The 26,900-nt window shown below is 33.8% G+C and overlaps 4 protein-coding genes and 1 non-coding gene across 5 annotated transcripts; 1 reads left to right on the top strand and 4 right to left on the bottom strand.

Moving 5' to 3' along the window:
* Positions 1–4,451: 4,451 nt before the first annotated feature.
* Positions 4,452–6,010, top strand: LOC140889588 (uncharacterized). The gene is made up of 4 exons (XM_073297302.1): positions 4,452–4,811; positions 4,904–5,079; positions 5,143–5,308; positions 5,756–6,010. The coding sequence occupies exons 1-4, from the start codon at positions 4,458–4,460 to the stop codon at positions 6,008–6,010; spliced, it is 951 nt and encodes a 316-aa protein (XP_073153403.1). The 5' UTR covers positions 4,452–4,457.
* A 3,108-nt stretch (positions 6,011–9,118) lies between these two features.
* LOC140889587 (uncharacterized) lies at positions 9,119–10,626 on the bottom strand. The gene is made up of 3 exons (XM_073297301.1): positions 9,857–10,626; positions 9,684–9,771; positions 9,119–9,601 (listed from the first exon to the last, which is right to left on the bottom strand). Exons 1-3 carry the CDS (start codon positions 10,624–10,626, stop codon positions 9,119–9,121), a joined length of 1,341 nt encoding a protein of 446 aa, XP_073153402.1.
* A 1,938-nt stretch (positions 10,627–12,564) lies between these two features.
* LOC140889586 (glucan endo-1,3-beta-glucosidase 5-like) lies at positions 12,565–14,165 on the bottom strand. Its single transcript, XM_073297300.1, has 2 exons — positions 13,843–14,165; positions 12,565–13,732 (listed from the first exon to the last, which is right to left on the bottom strand). Exons 1-2 carry the CDS (start codon positions 14,163–14,165, stop codon positions 12,565–12,567), a joined length of 1,491 nt encoding a protein of 496 aa, XP_073153401.1.
* Positions 14,166–20,608: 6,443 nt separating this feature from the next.
* LOC140894217 (small nucleolar RNA R71) lies at positions 20,609–20,719 on the bottom strand. Its single transcript, XR_012153761.1, has one exon. It is a non-coding gene; the product is annotated as a small nucleolar RNA R71 (small nucleolar RNA).
* Positions 20,720–23,321: 2,602 nt separating this feature from the next.
* LOC140889584 (uncharacterized) lies at positions 23,322–25,787 on the bottom strand. Its single transcript, XM_073297299.1, has one exon. The coding sequence runs from the start codon at positions 25,785–25,787 to the stop codon at positions 23,322–23,324; it is 2,466 nt and encodes an 821-aa protein (XP_073153400.1).
* Between the last annotated feature and the right edge of the window lie 1,113 nt (positions 25,788–26,900).

Below are 26,900 nucleotides of genomic sequence, written 5' to 3'. Positions count from 1 at the left end.
AAATATATACTAAAACATATTATTAAAATAAACTTAAAATTCCAAATAATGCTTAAAAAAATTCTGAAAAATAATTCATACCTTTAAATGGCTTTTTTTTAAGTACCTACAAACAACAATTAAACATATTCAATTATAGTAACTCAATTAAACCAAAACACCCAAATTTCAAAACTATAATCTCGAATTTACCTTCAAATTTTGAAATAGAGCTCCAACCAACCTAAATATTTTATTCCTAGCTTGAACAACAATCGGCGGCGATGAACAACGGTGAAAAAAAAAACGATTGATTGGACGATGTTTCCGAGATGGCGAAGAAAACTCAAAAAATTGGTGTAAAAAAAAAACTCTCGTTGCAAGGATTCCAAAACTACTCTCGAATTTGCAATCGGACAAACGATGACGGAGAAATCTACTGTCAAATAAACTAAAATTGAGAAGAGGAGGAAGAAATGTGTAGAGATAATAATGGAGGAACCAAATTGTTTCTGATAAGAGATAAGAGAGGTGGGTGGGGCAGCAGAATAATGAGGACCGAAATAAGGACCGAAATAATTTTAAATTGGGCAGCGTCCGCGCCCGTGGCTGCCAACTAGGCAGCGTCCTCCGCCACGGGGCGCGGACGCTGCCTAATAGGCAGCGTCCGCGCCCCGTGGCGGAGGACGATACCTACGTGTACACGAGTATCCGCTGTCAGACTTGGCGTTTTACAGTATTTGTGAAATTTTTTTAATTTTACGTTATTTTTGAAATTTATTTTTTAATTTACATTAGAAATAAAAAAAAGCCTACAATCAATCCCCGACAACGGCGCCAAAAACTTGACCGAGTAATTCGGTGTCTACTAGGCTAACAAGTATACTATAGGTCAAGTAATAGTAAGTGGAATTTAAGTCCAAGTGTCGAACCCTCAGAGACTGATATTTGTAATTACCAAAATACAATTATTCTAACTTAATGTAGACAATGCAATAAAAGTGATTTTTGAAATCAATTAACAACTTAAAATTTATAAATAAAAAGAATTAAAATAAAATGCAGCAATAATTTTAAAGTTTGATTCAATGATGAGAAAATTCGATCAAGGACACAAGTAGGTACCGAACAAATCATGCAACAAGTAGTAAATTCAGGATCCAGATTAAATCTTAACTTACGGCGAATTCTCCTAATTTGTGTAACAGTATATTTCTAGAACAGTTAAACCTATTCAAATATTGACGGATTAATTATTTTTAATTAATTCTAATCAAATTCAAATGCATTAAGGAATTATGAAAATTCAGTTTTTACCCAAAGCTGCACAATGAAATCGAATACTATTTCTAGTTGATTTAACCTTGTGTTAATTTTTAGAGCGATCAAAATCAATTCCTAACCTTTCGACTTGGAATCAATTAATATGCAAGAAAACAATTGGCCAGATCATTCACAAGACAAGTATAAATCCAAAAATCAATAATATTAAAATCAAATTTGAAAAATCCTAAACAACATTCAACTATCCAACATAAACTTGTTCGATCCAATCACGTGGCCTTGATCGAAAGAAAACTACTACTCAAAAGTAAACATGATCCAAAATCAAATTTTCAATCCACAACTAGAATAAAAAATCAGGTAAACTGACATCTTCTCAAGGAATGTTTGTTTGGACTCTGACTAATGGTTTGTATATTGTGCTTTAGAGATTTCAATTGAGCTCTTGTTCAGCTCGCGCGGTTGACTAGTCCAGTTAAATAAATCAGTTTAGCTTTGTGGACTTAGTCATTCAGTTTGATTATCTTAGTTTAGTTTGACTGATAATTAAGTTTTTGCCTTAAAATTGTTAATACACCAAAACTTATAATTGATCCAACAAACCACTTGAACTTTAACGCTAGGAGTTTTACAAAAGGTACATGTTAGGGTAAGGAATTACGAACGTACCTTATACAGTATACACTGATTGTATTGAGTGAAGAAGTCACATCTAAATTTTTTTAATAAATGTCGACCTATTTAATTGTCAATATTTTGATTTGTTATTAAATATTATTTTAACATACCCATTTTATGCCCAATGGCATCAATAAATTACGTTACCCATATTTTAATGTTTAATTTAATAAATTTTACTTAGAACAGAAATATTTATATTAACTATAAAACTTTGATATCTTAAATTGTAGTCATTGTTTCTACATTTTTATAAACGGTTAATTATAGTTAAATACCCAATCAAAAACTTGATTTTGGGTTCAGTACCCATGTCATAGATTTGGAGATTTAGGTACCTACTACAACAAATAAATTTTTTTTCACTCCCTTGTCTCCTTTTAAATTATTATTATTATTATTTTATCTAGGTTTTTAATTGAAAAATTATTTGCTCTCACTTCTCACGCCCTTCTTCTTTTCTTCTCTTCCCTCATTTTGACAGAATCGCCTGCACCAATTTTCATCATCTTCTCTTATCTCCCAATCTCGGCCAATATTCATCTCTTCTCCCAACATCTAGCATCCACGCTAAACTCACGGGCTTGCAACAGATTTCAAAGCGACGATCTCTCAATCTCGACCAATATTCATCTCTTCTCCCAACATCTAGCATCCACGCTAAACTCACGGGCTTGCAACAGATTTCAAATCGCTATCGTCGCTTTGAAATCTGTCAGTCACATGGAAAACGAGCAGAAGCAAAGCAAAAAAGGCAGTGAGTTTCTTCTGATATTTTTTATCTTCTAATATTTTTATTCAATTTGTCCAACTTTTTATTCAATTTCATCTAGGTTTTTACAAATCTTTCAAAACTGTGGAAACCAATTTTAAAATTGGTGTATGCGAAATTTTGGAAATTTGATTTGTAGTTTTGAGAGTTCAAACTAGATTTATCAATGTTTTGTTTGGATAGAATTAGGTATAGACAACTCAAATAGTTCAAATTAAAAATATTCCCTTCGGTTTATGTTTTCTGTTTTGTTACCGTGAAAATTGTTTATCAAAATCTTATCGTTATGACTTTTGACACACGGTTTTTTTTTGATTTAGAAATAGTACGAGAACGAGTAGGATCCGAGATGAAACGTAGTATCCGTAGGGCATATGAGACACCAAGCCGCTGCTCTGCTGCAGTATTTCGGAGTACAATGGAAGAACTTTCATCTGTAATTGAGAGAAGACAACTACAGTGGATAAATGATTCTCCATTCTCAGAATGGTTGAAGATGCCAAAGCTTAGCTTTAGTTGTTTGAAGGTTGAGGCAGTGTTGAGCAGGTTTGACGTTCAATCTTTGTCCTTCAAGTTTGGTGATGGTAATGTATCGGTTCCTTTTAAATCGTCAGAGTTTTCCATTGTTATGGGGTTAAAATATGTTGGACAACCAGTGAATATTGATTTGAAAATGGAATCTTCCTTTGTAACTCGTTATTTTGGGGGTAGTGTAAGCAAGGTAATCCGATCAAGTATTCGTTTGAAACTTCTTGAACTAGCACGTAAGAAGAAAAAAAAATATGTCGAGGACTTTGCGAGGATGTTTATCTTGTATTTATTCAATTGTGTGATTTTTCCGGTTGGAAATTATACAACTCCACGATTTATTATGCCATATCTCGATGATCTGGATCATTTCTTTGAATACTCGTGGGGTGATGCTGCGTACCGATTCCTTTGCGAGAACATGGCTGCCCATATCGGTGGTGAACAAGGTGTAGTAGAACGAAAGAAGTATCTAGATGGTTGTTTAGTGGGGTTGATGGTTAGTATTTATTGTCCTTAATACATTGGTCATATATAACATTTCTTCTTGTACATACTTAATCTAAAAATCTTTCAATGTAGGCATGGTTGTATGAGAGTGTACCTTTGTTTGCCATTCAGACAAGTATTAGGAAATTTCCCCGTGTGTTTCGTTGGGCGAAGTGCAAAATTCCTAACAATTCTGATTCTGCCGAAGAATTGTTTAACACAATTACGAGAATGAAGGTCCTATTTGATATGTCATTTTGATATAATATTATCCAAAATAATTATAAGGTTCTAACTTTGCGATTTTATGTTATAAATAGATTTTTCCTATAGTTCCATTCCCTAACGAAAGAGTGTTTGTTGAGGAGATATCTTCCAGCGCTGTGGTACGTGAAGTGATGCGTATTTATACTTTGTCCAATTAATTGTAATGTTCTTAAAGTTTGTTGATGAATTCTGTGATTGATTTGTTACAAGTAATGTCAACAACGAATGAGTATATTTTGAAAACAGATGTCACTCGTTTGGAGAAGATTGTTAGGGAACAGTATTCTGAGATTGAGAATTTGAAACGCAAATACGGTTCGAAAAGTGGTGCTGGAAAAATTAGTAGTCAAAAAAATTCTGGTGGTAAGGATTTTGATGGCAATTTCAATGACTTATATAGTGTGCAGATTGAGACACAAGTTCCAAAAATTCATGAAATGTGAATGATGTTGCTGATGAAATGGAGGATGGATTTGAAAAGTTAGATGAGAAGGAAGGTGATAAAATGCAAGTAGAAAATGAAGTTGAGAATGAACCAAAGAAGATAGTTGATGATGTGATTGTGGATTCTATTAAAATGACCTCAAAGGATGATGGAGAAGCCTCCGGTCGAAATATTGATGATCGTGTTTCAAAATTGCTGGTTGACGAGAGCGATGCTGCAAGTGGATTTGATCCTAAGAAGATTGTAAACATAAGAAAGAAAGTGGAGCGCGCGAGTAGGAGTAACAAGGAGAGTTGGATGAATGTGCCGAGAAGAGTTTCAAAACGATTGAGAGAGAAATCTAGTAGTTTGGTTGGTAGTACGACAGAGGTAATAGTAATATATTACGTATAGTTGTTTATTTTCTTTATTTGATATGTGACTTATATTGCTTCTATTTGAATTATTGTGTGTTTCATTAGGATGACTACCTCGTAGATCTTGATCGTGTTGTTGAGCAGGTGACACTAGATGTTGGACAGGTGGTGGAGGATCCTTTGCAAGTATACAAGGGTCGGACAGATTTTTGTGGACACGATTTAGTGACTGATTCAGAGAGAAAAGCCATTACTTCTTTTCTTTCACGGGAAAAATTGGAGTAAGTCATCATGTTTATTACATTGTATATTTTAACTAGTGCACTGAATTTTTTTTTACACAGTTGTGTGGTGTGGAATGACTCATACCTATCAGTGGAAGGACCTCAATTATGTGATCTGTTGTTTGGCAATGATGTCCGGGGAGAGATAATAGAATGCTACCTGAAAATTTTGTGCCGCTCCAATAACCACGACCTCCCCATTTATACGGTTCAACCTTGGGTTCAGGTTTGTATGGCTACCTTTGTAATTAACCGTATTTCATCCACTGTTCTTCTATTTATGTATTTAAGTATTAAAATTGATTGTTGACAATTTAAATATTTTTTGTAGCGTGATGTATTAAAAGTACTTGGTGAGCATTACAAGAACAAATCACTTGAGGATCATCAATAAGTGGACTTCCTCTCGACGAAGAGTACTGTGGTGAAGTTACACGATCTAAATAAGGAAGTAATGATGATATGCAGATATGTATTATTCCCTATTGGTGTGAGATCCCATTGGTTTTTGCTTGTGTGGAATAATGAAAAAAAGGAATTTGTGGTGAGGAACTCAATAGACAGCTCATATGACAGGACAAGTGCGAGACAGTTTGTAAGTCTTTCATTATTGTACCTCCCTCATTATGTGATGCAATTAGTTCACTATTACAATAATTCGATTTGTGTCCAGGTTGAATTTCTATTAGGATACTTGAGGCTGTTCAAGGACCTTGACCTTTCCAATTGCACCGTGGGATTCCCAAAGTGTAGAGTCCAAGGGCCTAATCCCGATTGTGGTGTGTTTACTTGCCTATGGGCAAAGTGCTATGCTCGTGATGACCCGTTTACATGGAATCATCAGACTGATTGCAAAATAGACGGTATAAGGGCATACGTTGCTGCAGCCATCCTAAGTGACGAATATGGTTTGAGTAAAATGAGTTGACAGAAATGATAATGGAGTGGACAATGATTTTTGTTAGTGTATTTGGTAGTTTGGTTGAACATACTGGTGCTTATTACACCATAACTATTTTTGGTGTATTGATCGGATGCATAACTGTGTTGTTGATGAATTTGGTACTGTATCAGGGAAGTAAAAACGTTTTTTACTTGATTTGCTACATATTGTACTACTTATCTATGTAACTGATACTGCAAATAGGCTATGTTATGCTTCATGTTTCTTCTACTGTATTACTCCAATCCTCTATATTATGTTTCTTTTATCTATGTATGGACAATGTACCACATTTAACCAATTCTTATACCACACTCAGGCATTATTGTACTTTATTTGCAAGGGCTTGTACTACATATCAATAAATTTTGTACTGTTTTTTTGCCAATGCACCAGCACCACAATGGAAAATATTTATGGACGATGTACCACATTTAACCAATTCTTATACCACACTCAGGCATTATTGTACTTTATTTGCAAGGGCTTGTACTACATATCAATAAAGTTTGTACTGTTTTTTTGCCAATACACTAGCACCACAATGGAAAACATTTATGGACGATGTACCACATTTAACCAATGCTTATACCACAATCAGGCATTATTGTACTTTATTTGCAAGCTCTTGTACTACATATCAATATAATTTGTACTGCATTTTTGACAATGCACCAGCACCACAATGGAAAATATTTACGGACGATGTACCACATTTAACCAATTCTTATACCACACTCAGGCATTATTGTACTTTATTTGCAAGGGCTTGTACTACATATCAATAAAGTTTGTACTGTTTTTTTGCCAATGCACCAGCACCACAATGGAAAACATTTATGGACGATGTACCACATTTAACCAATGCTTATACCACACTCAGGCATTATTGTACTTTATTTGCAAGGGCTTGCACTACATATCAATAAAGTTTGTACTGCTATTTTTACAATGCACCAGCACCACAATGGAAAACATTTATGGACGATGTACCAAATTTAACCAATTCTTATACCACACCCAGACATTATTGTACTTTATTTGCAAGGGCTTATACTACATATCAATAAAGTTTGTACTGTTTTTTTGACAATGCACCAGCACCACAATGGAAAACATTTATGGATGATGTACCACATTTAACCAATTCTTATACCACACTCAGGCATTATTGTACTTTATTTGCAAGGTCTTGTACTACATATCAATAACATTTGTACTATTTTTTTGCCAATGCACCAGCACCACAATGGAAAACATTTATGGACAATGTACAAAATATTACGAAGTAGCATACCACAATAAGGCATTATACCAAATTTTACAAAGGATCAAACCATAATAAGACAATATTATACTTCATTAGAATGCATAAACATGTGATAGTCATGATTGATACTACAATATTAGACATTTTATAAGTAAACATGTGTTAAATAACATTGATGTTACAAATTTTAACCATAAATGTTACAAACATATACAATGATCGAATACATATGCATGTGTTTGGTAATCATCATATATGCAAATAAATTAGACATTAAAATGGATAAACATGTGATAATCATCACTGAAACTACTATAATAGAAATTTTATGTATAAACATGTGTTAATCATGTGGTACATCATCCGCATATGTTTTCCATTGTGGTGATGGTGCATTGTCAAAAATGCAGTACAAAATATATTTATATGTAGTACAAGACCTTGCAAATAAAGTACAATAATGCCTGATTGTGGTATAAGCATTGGTTAAATGTGGTACATCGTCCATAAATGTTTTCCATTGTGGTGCTGGTGCATTGGCAAAAAAACAGTACAAAATTTATTGATATGTAGTACAAGCCCTTGCAAATAAAGTACAATAATGCCTGAGTGTGGTATAAGAATTGGTTAAATGTGGTACATCGTCCATAAATGTTTTCCATTGTGGTGCTGGTGCATTGGCAAAAAAACAGTACAAACTTTATTGATATGTAGTACAAGCATTTGCAAATAAAGTACAATAATTTGTCTTAATGTGGTATACTACTTAGTAATATTTGGTACATCTTCAATACATGTTTTCATTGTGGTGTTGATGCATTGTCAGAAAGGCAGTATCATTTATATTGATCCGTAGTACGTGTTCTTAAAAATTAAGTATAATTTGTCCTGATTGTGGTATTCTGTTTAGTACAATGTAGTACATTGTCCACACGTTTTCCATTTTGGTGTTGGTGCATCGTCAAAATGGTAGTACCAAGTATATTGATCTGTAGTACATCAGCTTCCAAATTAAGTATAATAGTGCCTATTTGCAGTATAAGTTACATAGATAAGTAGTACACTATGTAGCAAATGAAATAAAAAGCGTTCTTATATCCATGATACAGTACCAACTTCATCAACATTACCAAATAGAATATCAACTTCACCAAAACTACCAAATACACTACCAACTTCACCAACACAGTTATGCATTCGATCAATACACCAAAAATAATTGTGGTATAATAAGCACCAATATGTGCTACATATTCATTACATTTAACATGCAAACAACAAAAGGTATATCAAGACATATGATTACCCAAAATATATAATCTATAGCGTATGAGTGCTGACAAAAATAGCCCTATCTAGCAACTATATTTCTTCTTTGCATGTCTTGTGATTGTAACAAAAAAATAGCCCATCTACATAATATATCGCTTCTTTGCATGTTCTGTGATTCTGACCAACAAAAACAGCCCATCCACATACTATATTGCTTCCTTGCATTTTCTACGGTTATGCCCTGGTTTGTGACACCGTGCGCACTTGGTAACACGTTTCTTTACTTGAGACGGGAATCTTTGTGTCCTTCTACGTCCTGGCTGCGATCGGACATCCGGAGGTCTAATTATATCGCCATTAGAATGTGGTAAATCAGCATTGAAATCAAATGTAGGGATTGGATTGACAACTGCCGCATAAACTCTCCGATAATTTTCAACTTTGTAGCAAGAGTCACAAAAGTCATATATTGACAAACCCTTTGACTCAATAGCAGCACAAGCATGGTTACAAGGGATCCCATTAATTTTCCAGATTCTACATGAGCAACTCTAGTTTCCCAGATCCACTGCACAACTTTTATCACCATCCAAAACCTCAAAAAGCAATGAACTAGACCTATCAACCTTCAAATTTCGAGATTTAGTGTAGTTTTGTAACAAACTACTTTCTGGCTTAGGAGATAGGATTCCAACCATTAGGAGAGACGACTCTCGTCTTTTATTCATCATGCTCATTATTTGTAACCGTATTGTATCAATCATGGATACAATTGGCAAATACCTTGCGAGTTTAACCCAACTATTCCAACATTCTGCTTGATTGTTGTTGATTATGCCCCATCTTTTTCCAGAAAATAAGCAATTTGCCCAATTCTCGGGTTCTGAATTTTTAATAAATTCTTCTACAAGAGGCATTGACTGGATTATACTAGTAATATGAACAATAAACTCACTCTCAGTTGCCGCGTATGCTGCTTTGTGGAATATAGATTCCCAATACTTTTTGTTGTGCAATGGATACTTCTTCAAAATCTAAAATTTAAATAAAACAATATTAAAAATCTCGCATACAAAAAATATTATTTAAAATAAAATGAACTATTATAGCACTTACCCGCGTACGAAAATTATCCACCAAGTGTCGTAGACAATATGCATGGTGACTACCGGCGAATATATTGGGGATTGCCTTAACAAGACCACTATGTCTATCAGAAAAAAAAAGTGAACTGTGAGAAAACTACACAATTTTGCATTGTCAAGACTCCCCTCAGTTTCAAACAGAACCATTCCCAGTTAGCATCATTCTCAGCCTCCACAACCGCAAATGCTAAAGTGAATAGGTCATCATTAGCATCTTTTGTCACAGCACTTAGTATGCAACCTTTGAATTTATTTTTTATATGTGTTCCATCTAAAAAAATCAACGGTCTGTATCCCTTAACAAATCCAACAATACATGCATGTAAAGATATAAAAAGTCGTCGAAATTTGTTCATTTCATCAACCTCACAATCAGCCCAACTACCAGGATTTGTTTGTTTCAAAGCATCACAATACCACCTCAATTTATCAAAACATCCTTTCTCTGTCCCATAAAGTTGATGCATTGCTATTTCTTTCCCCATCCATGCTGTATGGTACTTCAATTCAACGCCATATTCCCTATGAATATCTCTTACAATTGCGGACGGTCGGTATGATGGTTCTCCTCTCAATTTATCTTTAATGATATTCGCCACCCAAACAGAATCAGCCTTTGGATGGCCTCTGCTCCGAAGATTTTCCTCTTCACATACGTGCTGAAGACAACATTTTCTAATTCCAAACGTTCCATCTGCCTTATATTTGGATGCATATATTTTCCATGCACAACCACTGACATTACAAACAACGAAGACCTTTTGTTGGTCATTTTTCTTATACACGAACGATCTCATGGTAGCAATAACATAGTTTTTAAGAACCTTTCGAAACTCATCAGCATTTTTAAAATTTTTCCCCTCTCCACGAATCAAATGACTCCAAGCATCAATGGAGTTACTTTGTAGAACCATTTCATATTGAGATGCACTCGAAGAACCATTATCCGCATCAAACTCATTCCTTAATTAAAGAAAAACAACAATAAAATATTTCAGTAAATCACTTGAAATACCAACATCCATATCTTAAATAAAATGTACTTACTAACTGTATGAATAAATTAAAGGTAAATTGGAATATTTATTTCTATCATTCGGGTGTAGCACAACTAAAAACAGAGAAAGACATGAATTACCTCAGAATATTCTTGTCACTTGAAATAATTTATTCTTTTCGGATTGCTATCATGTCAATGATGTTTACTTTCATGTAGACAAACAATCGGATCATATTACTAACATCTTGATCTTCATTCAATGTCACATATAACTTTCGGTGAGGTGCAAGATATTGTAAGAAGGTTGAAGAAGGATTGATTTGATAACATTTTTTGCCAAGTTGCAAATACATCTGCATTAGACTCATATCCTCCACTATTGTAAAGATAAACAAATTCTTACTGTAAGAACAACTTCCTAGCAGCATCATACCACCTTCACTATTGACTTCACTATCTTCAGACAAAAAAAAAAAAAGTGTTATGTAAGCTCAACATTTGTCTAGTTTCAAAAAAAAATTTACTTTGGGGATTTTCTCAAACCTACTGGAAAATGAAATTTACTTTGGGATTTTCTCAAACTTACTTGAAAATTAACAATGACAATCATCCATTTAATATAGTTTAAAATCGATAACATTACCAAATTCAAAACAGTAACGAACACAAGAATGAAAAATATACAAATAAAATCAAGATCAAAATAATGTAACACAAATTGCATTAAAAAATAGGACAAAGGCGACAAACAGAACAGAAAAGCCCACTTCCTCGTTTTCTTAAGTTCGGATCTCTTCTTCCTGTCGTCGCCCCTTGCAAAACTTTTCAATAGCTGTCGCAGGCCAGTGGTTCTTACGCCCCATGGGTTTTGCTATGGTTTCCTACATTGAGGAGAATAAATGGAAATATGTTGATAGAATCTGAGGAGAGAAAGAGAGAAAGATAGATGAGTTATTTGGTTATGGCTTCTCTTCCGTTGGTAGGCTTCAGCGATGAGATGGATGGATGAGTTTTTTTGGTTAGGGCCCGATGCATTAGAGATTGGGGGAGGAAGATGACGAAGTGAGAGAGAGAGAATACAATATTTACATATAATAATGAATAAATAAAAAAAAAGGGAACAAAAAGCTAAGTGAGAGAGAGAGAATACAATATTTACATATAATAATGAATAAATAAAAAAAAAGGGAACAAAAAGCTAAAAAAAGTTAATAGGGAGTTAGAAATAAATTTTGTAATGCATTAGGAAGTCAAAACTAAATTTGTCTGACATTGGTACTGAATCAAAAATTAAGTTTTGGATTGGGGATTTAACTCCAAGTCCCCCTTTTATAAATGGTATAAATTTTTAAATTTATAAATATATGCTTTAAAACATATATATTATTATAAGATTATAGTTGGTAAATAAAATAAAATAATTTAAAGCAAAAAAATTATAATTTAATTAATAATATAAGTAAATATCTATATTTCAATAAATATTAAATACTCTAGGATTATAGTAAATGCCAAAACTCAAAGAAATGTTAAATTTTAATTTGATGAATTGTTAATACTAGTTATCGAGGGATACTCGTTAAGTGCATGTGTAACATGATCACAGAATATTATGTAAAAGATATGCATGATATATATAGTTGTATTTTAAAAGTATCTTGGAATATATAAATTATCTACAATATGAAACAACGAATGTCCGAAAATGTTACATTTTTGCCAACAAATGGTTTGACATCACATGATCAAACTATGAAATTTACATATGTAAATTAACTATATATATATTTTTGTTCTGAAAGGTACGTATTTTAGGAAAAGTAGTAATTACTCTAGGGTGCTAAGCTATTAATTAAGGAGAGTAAAGATAAATGTATAGGACTGCAATCATGACAAGAGATGCAGATATCCTCCCATGTACTAATCTCTTCCCACCGTCGTTCCGAGCGCCAAATGTTGCTCCTTCGACTGCGAATTCGGCGGACAAAATCTCCACGGGAAACTCGCACGTGCCGTTAGAGGGATTATCGGACACAAGAACCCCCAACCCGCCCATGTCGCATTCATTGGACGACGACTGAGCCGCCTGCCCCTTTGTCTGAAAGTAGGCGTTGAAGGCGTAAGAAACCTGGTCCGAATACGATAAATGGGAGCAGGATCCACCCTCCTCCAAACTCGAGCAATCCGAAACGTTGCACGACATGGTCTTCATGGCATCCACTAACGTAGGGTCACTGAGCTTCCTATTGAACACACACCATCGGTTGGGCATTTGTATAACTCCTTTACCGAAGCTGGGATACACATTCCTTCCCTTTCCGGAGAAATCAACGCTGAATTTGGGCTCGCCGTTGTTCTTATAGACACCCCAGTGACGCTGGTAAGAACCCCATTGGGGAGGTATCTGGTTTTCATCGGCCAGGCTGTTTATGTACACGTCGATGTTCTGTTTGGGTCTCATGGGAGTCCCTCTTTCGCTGGCGATGTAAGGGAGAAAGCTTTGGAAGAAACGTTGCGCGTTTTCGTCGTTGGCTCCTGGGTAACCATCCGTAGGCCAACCGATGGATCCGATTATGATTTTCACGTCTGCCGCCTCGGCTTTATACAAAGCCCAATGCAATGAATCGTATATCAGTTCGAACGCGTTTGTGTATGTGGCGTTTATGTCTTGTATCCTGTGGGTCGAATTGTTTTCGATGAACCCGAATTCTAGATCCAAGCCGTTGGTTTGGACGAAGTGAATCGGGGCCATGGACATCATGAAAGGGGAACCCTCGTCTCTAAGGAATCTTACGTACTTGACCATTCTATCTTTGACGTCGGGCCGGAAATCTACTTCCGATGGCTTCGACTTACCTGTCACGGTGAGGACATCTGTGTAATGCGGGGTCGTTGCTTTGATATGTGACATGTTGTTTCGCCTAAACCCTTCTTGAAAATTGATCAACGCTTCTACTACGTTGAGGTAATTTTTCTTGCTGTATATAGGAGAAAAGGGATTACTTCCAATGGTGGTATACCTGAAATATTAATTAAATTAAAACACATTCAAAGCTATTACACGTTACGTACGTACGTTCTTAATAAGCTAGAATATATATATATATATATATATATAGCGATGGCGTACCGAAATTCCATTACTTGTGCATACTTGAGTATCTTTTCTCCTATCCACCATTGTACTGTGGACAAGTTTTGATAATTATCCAATACGGAATTAGAGATACCCGTGGTAGCTACGATCCCACTGTTATAGAAAGCCTCCAAAACATTGATTCCTTGCTGAAAAACCCGCACTTCTTTAATGTTATTCTGCAACAGCAAATCAACAACCATGGAAGGGAGCATTGTTTGAGAGCCCAATCTTCCCCAATTCATGCCTATAAATGCATCTGCGCATGAAATCATACACAAGCCCAATATAAACAGATGAGGCTTCTTCATCATCATTTCTATATATACATATACATATGTACATATGACAAACTTTTGGGGTCAACGGTGTTTTATAGGGATGAGGAAAAGGGCGAGAGGTTTATATATAAAGATTGCAGATTTGTGGGAGCTAGGTTTATATATAAAGATTGCAGGTTTGTGAGAGGTTTTCAAGGGAGGTTGAATGGTGGAAATGAATTCAACGCGACTTAATTTGTAATCTCTATAATTTTCAAAGAACCTGCATGCAGTCTCTCTTTGAATAAGCTTAACTTCATATCTACCATCTGTACAGAAAGCTGGCTAATAAATTGGTGATTAATAATGTTTTAAATAAATTGAGATTTTACTCTGGGAAAAAATTATATTTTTGGCCCTACGTGAAACCATTTGCACGTTTATATGTATGAAATAAATAAACTATACCTTGATACCATTTTGTAACCATTTATAATTTGGAAGATTATAAAAATATTTAAGTTTGACGGGCTAGGTTAGCCAAAGTTTTGAAATATTAGGCACTAATTTGGAACGAAATTAAGGTTCTATTTCAACAAATATTTTAATAATGTTTTAAGTATTTTATAAGTGAAAAAAGATTTAACATATTTGTGTGCATATATATGATTTTTGTAAAAAAATTTTAAAAAAATTATTTCGAAAAAGTGTTATCAAATTATAGCTTAAAATGACAATTGAGATATAAATTCATAGATCCCCCTAGGCAGGGGCGGAACCAGGATTTCATCACCGGGAGGCTAAATTTTATGTGAAAATCTCGTTAATGAAAATTTGAATATAATTTTTTTTATATTGTTTATATAATTTTCATAACATAATACTTTTTAAAAATAAATTTCATCTTAATATAAAATCATATTAATGAAAATAATAACATATCCATTGTTGAAATAGTAAAATTTAGAGAATAATATCAACTAATTTATTCATAAGAAAATTAATTTAATTAATAATATCTATTTCTATTTCGAATAATTAAATAATCCTTTTTTAAAAAAATAAAATAATTATATATGTATATGAAATCCTAGTACATGATTATATAATGAGCGATATAATCATTTAATTATAGATTTTAATATTATAAAATTGTAGAAGTATATCCATACTTTTTAATAACCATATACAAATTCAAATTATAAATATAAAACTAAAAAAAAATGTAACTTAAATGGATAATTTGAAATAATTTAATTATAGATTTTAATATTATAAAATTGTAGAATTTTATCCATATTTTTTAATAAACATAGACAAGTCCAAATTAAAAATATAAAACCCAACAAAAATGTAACTTAAATGGATAATTTAAAAACTAAAGAATATTGGCTTTAAAAAAAATACCAAAATCTACTAATATTAAATTGAGACATAAAATATAAATATATATAGTCTATATGGGTAGCAATTGAGAGAAAGTAAAAAAAAAAAAAAAAAAACTAAAGCCCACTAATATTAAACTAAAGACTCAAAATATTAAATATATGACCTATATAGGTAATGGGTTGAGCCGGGGCTAGACTGGGGTTTGCAACCTCGTCTCTAGGGTTTGCAGTGTCCTATACGGGTTTGATACATGCGTGCTGCAGGACTGAAACACTCGATCCCCTGTGATCGGGCGCTGGTATTATCATTGGAGTACCATGGATCCCAGGGGCGGAGCCACCCTATGGGCTAGGGTGGGCTCTAGCCCCACCAATTAAAAAAAATAAATTTAATAGTTTTAAAGTTTTTTAAAAAATATTTCATCCCCATGCAAAAAATATTAAAATAGAACACTTCATTACAAATTTTTTAGAGTCACTCCATTACATTTTTTGGTTGGTTTATTGTCGTAGGTTTTGAAAATATGCGATTTAGAAATAAATTTGACAACGCTAAATTTTGTCGAATATTTAGTTAAGATAAGATTGATTTATGCATGATACATATGAATTTTCAAGTTTGGATTTTTATCCTAAAGACTATTATTGCGAAATTTAGAAAAAATAATCAATTGATTGAGAATTAAAATATTTGAGAATTATTGACTTTGAAATTATCATTGAGCTTGTATTGCAATTTTTCTAGTTCAAATAACTGATAATTCAATAATTATGAGATTTGGAAAGTGACAGTTTGTTGTAAATTTTAGTGATGATTGAAATTTTGTATTTAGGTATTTTAGAAAATGAAGAAAATAAAAATGTAAAATTTATTTTTAAACCGAAAGAGCATGTATCGATATATATATCAGAGGTAGACATCAATTACAGTCTAGGGTGAGCCGAAAATATCAATTTCAATTATGAGTTGAATTCATCTGAAAAATCTAATCAGTTTATTCAGAAGTCCGGTTTAGATTTTAAAAATATTGATTAGGTTCCTTCGGTTTCGGATTTTAACATAATAGTTTTGTTCACTGAGAAAACCTAATATTTATAAAATAATTTAATATAGATAAATTTTCTAATAAAAATTTATTGGACAATAGAACTAGAATTGAAAATATATTTTTTAATAAATAATTTAAATTTATATAATTCAATTTTTAACTAAAATTTTTGAAGTATAACTTGATTTAAAAAAATAAAAATTCTAAAAGATTGAGATCGCTTAATTTGGTTATTGATAAAAAACAATAGCGAGATTCTTTTTTGTTTGTTTTTTTGGTCTTCGTAAAGTTCGATCGGTTTGTTTTATTGAAAAAATATGAATTTGATTTTAGAAAGTTCGGTTCGATTTTGACTGACTTTTCAGTTTCACCCATATATTGTATAATGTGGGACGGAGCCAGCTCCAGTTACTTTTGAGTCTTTACTCCACCCTGATGGATCCGGATGCATGAGATCGTTCGACTTATCGAGGAGATGAAACTCGTTAACCCTGATTATGGGGATGTTTTGCGGCTGGAGGATAAGGACACCTAAATTGGAATGGAAAGAATATCAAATTGTCTGGTGGGGAAGCTCTTTTCTCCTAAAGCGATTAATAGAGAAGCCTTTCGACAGCAGATTCCCCGTATCATCCAAGCCGAGCGAAAGGTTACTATTGAGGCACCGGAAGACAACTTTTTTGTCTTTGAATTCAACTCACGGAGGGACCGCTCAAGGGCCATTTCAGACGGTCCCTGGAACTTCTTTCAAAACCTTATGATATTCAAGGAACTCGTAGGTTGGCTAAACCCTAGAGATGTGTTTTTATGAGGTTACTTTATGGACCAATCTCACAATATACCGTTGGCATGCATGCACGAAGAAGTTCTCTTGGAACTAGGGAGATAGATAGGAGAGATAGTGGAACTGGATCCGGGTGACTCAGGGGGCTTCTTAGAACGGTTTGCTACAATTAGAATTCTTCTATCCATCTGTAAACCATTGAAGAAATATTCGGTTTTGCTCAGAAAATAAGAATGACGATATCATCATTCTCCTTGTTTTTGAGCGACTCCCGGATTTTTGCTATCCTTGTGGCGAATGGGGCATTTGCTACGGGATTGCGACAATAGCAATACTGATAAGGTGAAACTGGAATATGGTGTGTGGATGAGAGCCTCATCGCATACTGGAGCATGCAAGAGAAATAACACAAATGAATCAAGATCTGATCGAACACATAGTGATGAGGCTTCACAAAATAGGTCGGAGAATCATGGAGATCAGAATATGCAAACTGTGGTGATAAGTAAAAAAATCAGAGAAGGCCAATGGAAACATGCCACACGATAGGGAGAAGGGTGTCACATCACAACAGACCTCTAGTAAATCGCTGGACCATTTGAATTTGGGTACTATGGCAGATTTTATCTCGCTTAGTGTACTAGAGTTTCTGAAACTCAAGAGGGTTTGGAAACTGGAGGTGGCTTGATTGCAGCTAAAACTAATGAATCTAAAACTCAGCAGTGGAAACGTAGGGCTCAAGATAAGGGGAGACAACTGGATGAGATGATGGAAACACATTTTAATACCGGAATGAAGAGACCCTTGAAAATTGAGTATGATGGATTGGAGAACAAGAGAACAAGTCACACTAAGAAGCGGATGAAAATAGGGCTCAATACAGTGGACTCAATGGAAGTAGTGACGATGGTTGCTTATTAAACTTAAAATTTGTAATTATTTATATGTTAAAAGTTGTGTTTTAAAATTAAAGTTTCATTAAAATTATGAAGTTGTATTATTTTAGTGTTATGTGTTTATATTTAAATATTTTACTAAAAATGTTGTATTTTACGGTTTACGCAGGTTTGGTAAAAATAAAATTACTCAAGCTACAGAGGTCATATTAGAGTAATCTTAAATCCTGTAGAATCAAAAAAAAGGCATCTTCAACTTTGTAGAAGATAAGAAATTCCAAAAACCTCATTAAGATGATCAAAATAATCAAACATCAAAATGAGACAGATTTACTTTTACTATGATCAGCTTGGAGTAAAAATATCATAAGTATTTCACCTTTTATCCAAAAGGGGTGAATGATATGTCAAAACACATCTACAGACAAAGGGCTACGTGTTATATGTTTTGTGCAAAAACCAAATCGGAAGTCTAAGGCAGCAAACAAGCCAATTAATGTTGGGTCAATGTATTGACATTCAAGGAGACAAGCACCCACCAACTTTACTATTCCACATTTAATGAGTCTTGAACTCTTTCTCTCATTTGGCCTATAAATAGATGTGTTGTATAAGCTTTGAAGTGTGCAAAAGTGTAAAAAAATTCCTTACTTGTAAAATAAATATTGTGTGTGTAAGAATAAGAGTTTGAGTGTGCATATTTCTCCAAGTTTAAGTATGAAATTTCTTTTATCCTTATTCTTGAGTCTTATGTTCATGGCAAACTAAATCCTTTTATGTCAAGGTGAAAAGGTTTCATTGTTGGTCAAGTAAGATTGTTTATATTTTATATATTCTTTCTTTTTCTATTTATTTTTACTAATTGATCTTTATTTGTAGGTATAATTTGGATGATTTATTGTTATCTATTTACATCAAATACTTGGTACCTTGAATGTGGTTACCTTGATTTGTTTTCTAATATGATACAATAAATACTACAATAATTATATACTATAAATATATGTATCAATTTAAAATAAAGTCATATATATTATTTAGACAATTATAGCGTGGCTCTGCCGGTTGTTCTAAATAATATATTGTGATTTGATCTAACATTTACTTTTCCGCAACTAACATTTACTTTCTCGCATCTAACATTTATTTTTCCGCAATTAACATTTACTTTCTCGCATCTAACATTTACTTTCTCGCAACTAATATTTACTTTCTCGCATCTAACATAAAACAAAAGTCATATATTTTATTTAGACGATAGCGTGGCTCTGCTGGTTGTTCTAAATGAAATATGATGATTTGATCTAACATTTAATTTTATGTCAATTTATATTTATGCACTTATATATATATTATGGGTATCATATATTAATCATCGGTTAATCTGATATTAATATAGTGGGAACTATATTATATGATATATTTGTTTAAATATTTAATTGTTCTTTTATGTTTATATTTATGCATCTATATATATATATTATGGGTACCATGTATTAAATATCGGTTAATCTGATATTAATATAGTGAGAACTATATTATATGATATATTTGTTTAAATATTTCATTGTTCTTTTATGTTTATTCTTATTTTAGTTTCTTTTATTTATTTTTGTTAAGTAATCTTAAATAAACCAACAATGAACCTTTGAAGCCTTAACAATTTTATAATTTGTGAATTTGAATTTTTATAATAATATTTCCATCTATAATATATCATTGCTAAAATTAAACTTACAGCATCCTCTCCGTGGATCGATCTCGTACTCACGAGTATATTACTTGCAGACAACCTACAATTGGGTGCATTACAATTTAAGTTGTAGAAAGTTTTTGGCGCCGTTGCCGGGGAGGTATAAATTAAGTTTAATTTTTGTTATTTATGTAAATAGTATGTTGTTTTTAATTGTATGATTGTTTGGAGTCGTAAACAAAGTGGTAGACTTGTTCGAGTATTTGAAAATCTTTTAAACATGGAGGATAATTCTAATAATCAAGATGATAATAATAATAATCAAGAACATGAACAACCAAGAACACTTAGGCACCATATGAATCCAATAAGAACTAGCACACCATCTTGTTTAGTTTTTCCTCCTGATGCGTCTAATTTCAATTTTAAACCTCAAATCATTCAACTTTTACCAAATTTTCATGGCCTAGATTCTGAAAATCCATATTTGCATTTAAGAGAATTTGAGGAGGTTTGCAACACTTATAATGATCAAAATTGTAGCATGGATATTGTTCGATTAAAGTGTTTCCCTTTTTCTTTAAAAGATAAAGCTAAAACATGGTTACAAAATTTGAGATCAAGTTCAATAACATCATGGGAATAAATTCAACAACAATTTCTAAAAAAGTTTTTCCCTTCCCATAGAACAAACTCTTTTAAAAGACAAATTACAACGTTTTCTCAAAAACAAGGGGAAACATTTTATCAATGTTGTGATAGATATAAAGAGTTACTTAATACATGCCCACATCATGGTTTTGAAATATGAAGGATAGTTTCTCACTTTTCACTACAAGAAAAATGGCCTACGACAACGCTTTTTCCGCGTTGTTAATGACCCCAAAAAAGCGTTGTCGTAGCCAGTGTTGTAAAAGACCACGCTCAAAGACAACGCGGAAAAAGCGTTGTGGTTTTCGGAAAACACCCGAAAACCACAACGCTTAAAAAGCGTTGTGGTATTTGGATACGACAACGCTTAAAAAGCGTTGTCGTATCTATTAAAAGCGTTGTGTTACTTTGATATTACAACGCTTTAGTACACTGAGGAAGCGTTGTAGTAGCTTCAATCCACAATGCTTTATATGCGTTGTGATTTCTACAAACAACAATGCTTTTAAAGCGTTGTCTTTTATACAATCTACAACGCTTAAAAAGCGTTGTAGATTGTATAAAAGACAACGCTGCAAAAGCGTTGTTGTTTGTAAAAATCACAACGCAGATAAAGCGTTGTGGTTTGAAGCTACGACAACGCTTTCTCCGTGTAAAAAAGCGTTGTGCTTGGCAGATGTTGCTTAAAAAATCATTGTGCGCGCTACCAATAAAAAACGTTTTTTAAATTTAAATTTCTATATAAATAACACTATTAAAATACATGAAATTGCAAATCTGTGGCAAAATATTCTCATAAAAAAGTATAAAGTCATTGTGCTGCAACATATTGAAATTGCAAGGTATCAACAAGCATTTAACGCTAGCTATCTCCACAAAGATGGTGCTGCAATATTGAAAGAAAATTGTTCCTAACAATGCAATTTTTCTGAATGCGACCACAACTAGCGACGATCTCCGCCACCAGTAAGAACCAGACGATCTCCGCCACCAGTAAGAACCAGACTTCTGAAATACAACATTAGATAACACATGTTAAATATAACATCATATCAATATACAAAGTATTACTGTGGGGCCTTGACAATCATCTAAGGGCTTGTCCCGAAGGATATATGGATATCCACATTAAAAGAAAAAAACCAAAATTACATTAATTTAGGGAAAACCAACGAGTATGCAACATTACTGATATAAACTACAGAGATAAGCCATTCACAAAAATAAAGATACTCACAGATGAATACACTATCCCTACGAGCTCAAGAAAACCTGGGAGTAAAGGAACTTTGTCGATGGCCTGTTTTCAAATCAAAGACAGTGGACAGAAATTAAAGATGAATTAAACCGTTAAATCAATTAAAATATATAGAAATACAAGCACTGATAAGTATTCGCTAGTTCAAACCAGATTTAGCCCCAAAAAAGCAGAAAAAACTTTGAAACAGCAGACGCTAATCAGGAACTGCTTTGCTTCGTTGGGCAGCTTTATATTTGTTCTCCAACAGCTTTTCAGAAGCCAAAACCTACAGCAAATACAAGCACTGATAAGTATTCGCTAGTTGTCAAACTCTTTCCTGTAAACTTTTATGCATTATGTAATCACAAATAAATGCATTGTCTAGAAATAAGAAAGAAATATAGGCAACAACAAAAAATAAGAACAATTCATGTAAGATAGAAGTACTCTCAATATCCAAGAACTACTAATTTGCCATTGTTCGATTACTGAATGTCAAAAAATATCTGATCATAACTAACAATGTCAAACAAGCATCTTCAAAGCGTAAATAACATCTCAATGTAAATTTTTTACAAACTCATCTCAAAACTTAAGTACTTAATTATTTTCAACCCAAATCCCATCACAGTCTTCACGAATGCATGGTTCATTGTCATCTGCAACATCAACATCCATTGGTGCTAACCCTCTGCTAGAAGACTGATAATGCATTGCAGTTTCTTCCAACTCTTCACCCTTTGTGTATTCAAAGTACTCCCTACTTGGAGTCGCAAGTACAACACTCCATAAAGGATCTTCAGGAGCTTCAATGTAAAAAACTTGCTTCGCTTGGCTCGCTAAAATAAATGAATCAGATTTGTATCCAATTCTATGGAGGTTGACCAACGTGAATCCAAGATCATCTACCTTGATACCATTACTATTCTCCACCCAATTACATTTAAACATCGAAATTTGAAATTTGTGGTAATCAACCACCCATATTTCTTGTATTACTCCATAAAAAACCATATCTGACACGATAGGATGTTTATCCTTTGCACTAGAAACTTGCATTGTCTTTGCAACTAAGCTGACTCCGGAGTTTTGAACAACTCGCATATCATCACGCTCTCTTGTAGCATAACTAACCCCATCAATCAAATAACTAGAGTACTTTAATACTTTCTTGGAAGGTCCACGCGCCATCCACTTTAATCTTTCGGATACTTGATAAGTGGAATGATCATCAACACGTGCAACCTATATTATTTATGTGATAACTTATTATTTATGCACAGTCATGATAATAAATGTACGCCAATTGTGATAATAAATGAACTCACACGATCAAACAACCAGGTACTAAACGTTCGGTTATGCTCATCCTGTAACCACCTCTTGGACTTAGCCCTTTGTGGAAATCTTGCATTCAAATATGCCATGTGTTCCCTATTCAAATTATTATTACGAGTAAGCAAACATGTAGATTTAAGAAAACTTAATGAACATATTAGTAAGTGGAAGAAATTACTCAATATAGCGATCAGTGTCAACATCATTTTCCAATACATAACGATGTGCTTGTTGCAACTCATCCTCAGCAATGGATTGCACAATTACAGCCGACAAAGGTTTAGTAAGTTCTATTTGTCGATGACTTGTAGGGATCCCAATTGTGTGAAAACTACCAAGATAGTCTGAGCAAAATTCAACCGCCTCTTCAGCAATATAACATTCAGCCATGCAACCTTCCGGTCTATTGCGATTTCGCACATAACCTTTCAAAATCTTCATGTATCTTTCAAAGGGATACATGTACCTATACCAAACTGGGCCACATAATTTCACCTCTCGCACAAGATGAACTGTTAAATGAATCATTATGTCAAAAAACGAAGGTGGAAAATACTTTTCAAGTAAACACAATATGATCACAATCTCTCTCTGCAGCTCATCCAACTTTGAGGGATCCATCACTTTATTACATAGCTCATTGAAGAAGAAGCACAAACGAGTGATAGAGTCTCTGACATGTTTGGGCAAGACACCACGTATGGCCACTGGAAGTAATTGCTGCATTAAAGTGTGGTAGTCGTGTGACTTAAGGCCAACAAGTTTCAAGTCCTTCATCGAAACAAAGTTTTTAACGTTGGATGAGTAACATGTAGGTAATTGCATTCCACACAAAGAATTCAAAATCTTTCTTTTCTCATCTTTTGTAAGTGTATAACATGCTGCTGGCAGAAAAGATTTCTTCTCCCCCATCACTGGAGCCAAATCTGTCCTCAAATTCATTTCAGCAAGGTCTAATCTAGCTGCAATTCCATCCTTTGTTTTTCCCGGAATGTCAAGCAACGTACCGAGAAGACTTTCACAGACGTTCTTTTCTATATGCATCACATCAAGAACATGTCTAACATATAGATGTTTCCAATACTCAAGTTCAAAGAAAATTGATTTCTTTTTGAAGGATGGTTTTACATCATCTTTCGTGGACTGAATCTTCTTTCTCATTTTTCCCCAATGACAATGAATTCCATCGAATTTTTTTAACACTTCATCGCCACTCAATGGTTTGGGTGCAGGGTTGAACTCTTGGTACCCATTAAATGCCTTTCTTTGCCTTCGATAAGGATGATTTGCAGGTAGAAACCTTCTATGGCCTGTGTACGACATTTTCCTGCTATGTTTCAACCTTGTTGAATATGTTTCTTCACCACAAATTGGACATGCGTGATATCCTTTCACAATACATCCTGACATGTTTCCATATGCAGGAAAGTCATTGATGGTCCACAGCAAGACAGCTCTGAGCGAGAAGGTTTCTTGTCTATATGCATCATATGCTTCAACACCTGTATCCCATAGGAATTTCAAGTCATCGATTAGAGGTGCTAAGTAAACATCGATATCATTTCCTGGTTGTTTGGGACCAGAAATCAACATTGTGAGCATCATAAATTTTCTCTTCATACACAACCACGGGGGAAGATTGTAAGTGATCATTAAAACTGGCCAACAACTATATGTAGAACTCATCATACCATGGGGATTGATCCCGTCAGCTGAAATGGCCAATCTAAGATTTCTTGAATCAGCAGCAAAATTTGGCCACTTGTGATCTACTAATTTCCAAGAAGGTGCATCAGCTGGATGGCGTAAGTATCCGTCATTAAGTCTTTTATCAGCATGCCAAGTCAGCTCCTTGGAAAACTCCTTATTCCGAAACATTCGTACAAATCTCGGAATTGGAGGGAAGTACCATAGAACCTTTGCAGGAACTCCTTCCTTTATCGTATCTTTTTGGCCCATCTTCCACCTTGACATCCCACAAGTAGGACAACTGTTCATATCCTCATACTCCTTCCGGTATAAGATGCAATCATTAGGGCAAGCATGGATTTTCTCATAAGTAATCCCTAATGCACACAAGCTTTTCTTTGCATCGTAGAAAGATAAAGGCAATTCGTTGTCATCTGGAAGCATTTCTCCTAACAAATTGAGTAGGTCGGTGCAACTTTTGTCACTCCAACTATATTTGGCTTTCAAGTTGAATAATTTTACAACTGCAGATAACCTTGTAAATTTACTGCATCCAGGATATAAAGGTTTCTCAGCATCTTCAAGTAGATTTTTGAATGTGGCTGGATTCTCAGCATAACTATCAAATGCAGCATGTACCATATCTATTGGTTCCTCGGCGTCAAACGTTGGTACATCTTCCCTTTCTTGATCACGATCATTATTTGAGTTCTTCATCGCAGACCTTTCACCATGCCATATCCAAGTATGATATGTCAAATCTATACAATTAGAATACATGTGTGCCCTTATAGTCTCTACCTTTTTCTTCTTCAGATTACCACATTTTGTACATGGACAAGATATTGCTTCCCGATCCTCGGCATTTTTTATTGCAAATTTCAAGAAATACTCTACTCCATGCTCATATTCCCTTGATAACCGAGACTTTGACATCCATTCTTTGTCCATTCTTTTAGTAAGTAACACTATAGAGAATAAAAGATATAATGTTAATATGTATATTTTCAAGCTGATGATAACCAAGACTTTGGCATCCATTCTTTGTCAATTTCAGGGGACGCAAAGCACATCATTGGCAATTTCAGGGAACTTCTTAAAGAGCTTTAGTATTTTCTGATTCTGATTTTTATACATATCATTGGCAATTTCAGGGAATGCAAAACAAATAATCCATCTTCTGTTTCACCAATTGAGCAGCATATTCATTTAAATAGAAAACAAATAATTACATAGGTTAGCCAAACATTAACTAGAATAGCCATCAGCTGGAGTTGGTAGTAATTTGGTGAGAAAAATGAGGTATAACTCAAAGATCATCACCAAAAAAAAAACAAAAAGGCTGTTATGCCAATTTAAAACAGTTGCCTTGCATGTTCAGGCATAATATATTCTACGGTTTTTATCATGTCAGCATGAACCAGAAAATAAATAAGCATCCACATTTAAACTACAAAATAAAGAATTAAAAAATAATTTTAATAGTCAGCTTAATGGTCAGCAACAAGATAAAGCAGTTCATAGAGTTGGCTACAGAATCGCCAAATATTGGAAGAAATAAAATGTCTAAACAGAATTTCTAATTGATTTCTAATGATGCTCCTTAAAATTTTAATCTCCATATTGAAATTTGCTGGATAACAGATGCTTATGAGTTTGTTGCTGGATAACTGATGTACTAGTCCATAAAATTCGTTATTTTACCCGTTCTCAGTTGTAATCACCATTCAGTGGCTGCTTAAATCCTCTTCACTATTCGCGTTATTGGAATGTTATGTTTTATTTTGTGGTAATTACTTAGAAGATAAAAATGATGCGAGGACAGTAGCATTTGAGCATATTTGTCATTCTCTTCTCTTATTTTCTCTTTTACTTTTGATATGCATAATGGGGATAGTCATTTTCTTTGCTTACCATGTTTGTGAGTGTGGTAGTAAATGTGGGATACTGTCCTTTTTTTTAGGTTCTATTTTACAGTTTTAACTTCAATTGGGGCTAAAAAGAAGCTGTCCTGTTTTATAATTCCTTTGATTATTAATTTTTATCAGTGCATTTTGAATTTTT

The sequence above is a fragment of the Henckelia pumila genome, chromosome 3, assembly GCF_033568475.1.
Source record: "Henckelia pumila isolate YLH828 chromosome 3, ASM3356847v2, whole genome shotgun sequence".
In the NCBI taxonomy this organism is placed as follows: Eukaryota; Viridiplantae; Streptophyta; class Magnoliopsida; order Lamiales; family Gesneriaceae; genus Henckelia; species Henckelia pumila.
Note: the sequence above shows the minus strand (reverse complement) of the source record. Positions and strands in the feature narration are given on the sequence as shown.